This window comes from Myotis brandtii, unplaced genomic scaffold, assembly GCF_000412655.1.
Source record: "Myotis brandtii unplaced genomic scaffold, ASM41265v1 scaffold1166, whole genome shotgun sequence".
NCBI lineage: Eukaryota > Metazoa > Chordata > Mammalia > Chiroptera > Vespertilionidae > Myotis > Myotis brandtii.
Genome location: NW_005354034.1, coordinates 587,563 through 588,748, shown reverse-complemented (window position 1 = coordinate 588,748; position 1,186 = coordinate 587,563). Strand labels below are relative to the sequence as shown.

The window sequence follows — 1,186 nt, the reverse complement described above, 5'->3', positions numbered from 1 at the left end:
GGGCCCCCACCAGGGACCTCCCTGCTCTCGGACCCACCGGGGCTGAGAGCCGCCTCAGGGGCGCGTGGATGAGCTGCAGGAGCTGGGGGGCGGGGGGTCTGCAGACCGAGGGGCAGTGATGGGTCGAAGGGCGTTTCTTTGATTCTCAGATGCACTGTCTGTGAAGGGACTTTTTTTTAAATCCTCACCCCAGGCTATTTTTTTCATTGATTTCAGAGAGAGTGGAGAGCAAGATAGAGAGAGAAACATCGATGTGAGAGAGACACATCCCGGCCAGGACTGGCGATCAAACCCAAAACCGAGCCCTGGCTGGTGTGGCTCAGTGGATAGGGCACCGGCCTGCGGACCGGAGGGTCTCGGGTTCAATGCTGGTCAAGGGCATGTACCTCCGTTTCAGGCTCGATCCCCGGCCCGGGTGCAGGGGGGAGGCAGCCCATGGATGTGTCTCTCTCACATCGATGTTTCTCTCTCTCTCCGTCTCTCCCCCTCCCTTCCACTCTCTCTAAACAACAACAAAAATCAATGGAAAAATATCCTCAGGTGAGGATTAACCAAATAAATAAATAAAAGTAATTTTTAAAAATCTGCAACCGAGGTACCGGCCCTTGACCAGGAATCGACCCCGCGGCCGACGCTCTAACCACTGAGCCACACGGGCCAGGGCGGTACTTTTGTTTTGAGGCCCGATTCCCAAGTACAGGGAGTAAAAACACACTCCTATTCGAGAGAGACGGCGCCTCTAAGACGTATCCCGGTGTCAGAAATACTAAAATGTTAAAGAAAAAAAAGAAAAATCCCAAAACCGTGCATTTTAGAATCAAGGACTCTGAGGCCGCGGGGTCCTCCCTGGGCCCGTCCGGGAGGGGCCCCCAGACGGGAGTTTCTCGGGCAGAGGATGGAGGACAAGGCTGACCCGCCTGGGGGGAGACAGACGGACATACAGACACACAGACGGACAGACAGACTCCTGCTCCAGCCAGATGGGGTGCGGGGGGTGAATGCCGCGGGGCGCAGTCCCCCGCGAGGAGGTGACGTGGGGAGGGACACACTCACTTCTTCAGCGCTTCTCGCAGGTTCTTAAACCTGCCGTCCGAGGACACCAGCTTCTGCAGCTTGTCGATCAGCGCTTTCGTCTGCGAGGAGTTAGAGGCGCTCGCTAGCCCGCGGCCCCGCGCCCCCTCCGCCC

The 1,186-nt window shown here is 57.6% G+C and overlaps 1 protein-coding gene across 1 annotated transcript in view; it reads right to left on the bottom strand.

Annotated features, from left to right (window-relative positions):
- RASGRF1 (Ras protein-specific guanine nucleotide-releasing factor 1) overlaps positions 1-1,186 on the bottom strand; it is a gene marked incomplete at its 3' end in the record, with an annotated part of 74,947 nt that overhangs the window by 4,995 nt on the left and 68,766 nt on the right. The window contains exon 21 of the mRNA XM_014529208.1: positions 1,054-1,133. Coding sequence (XP_014384694.1) covers positions 1,054-1,133 — 80 coding nt within the window. The remainder of the gene's footprint in view (positions 1-1,053; positions 1,134-1,186) is intronic.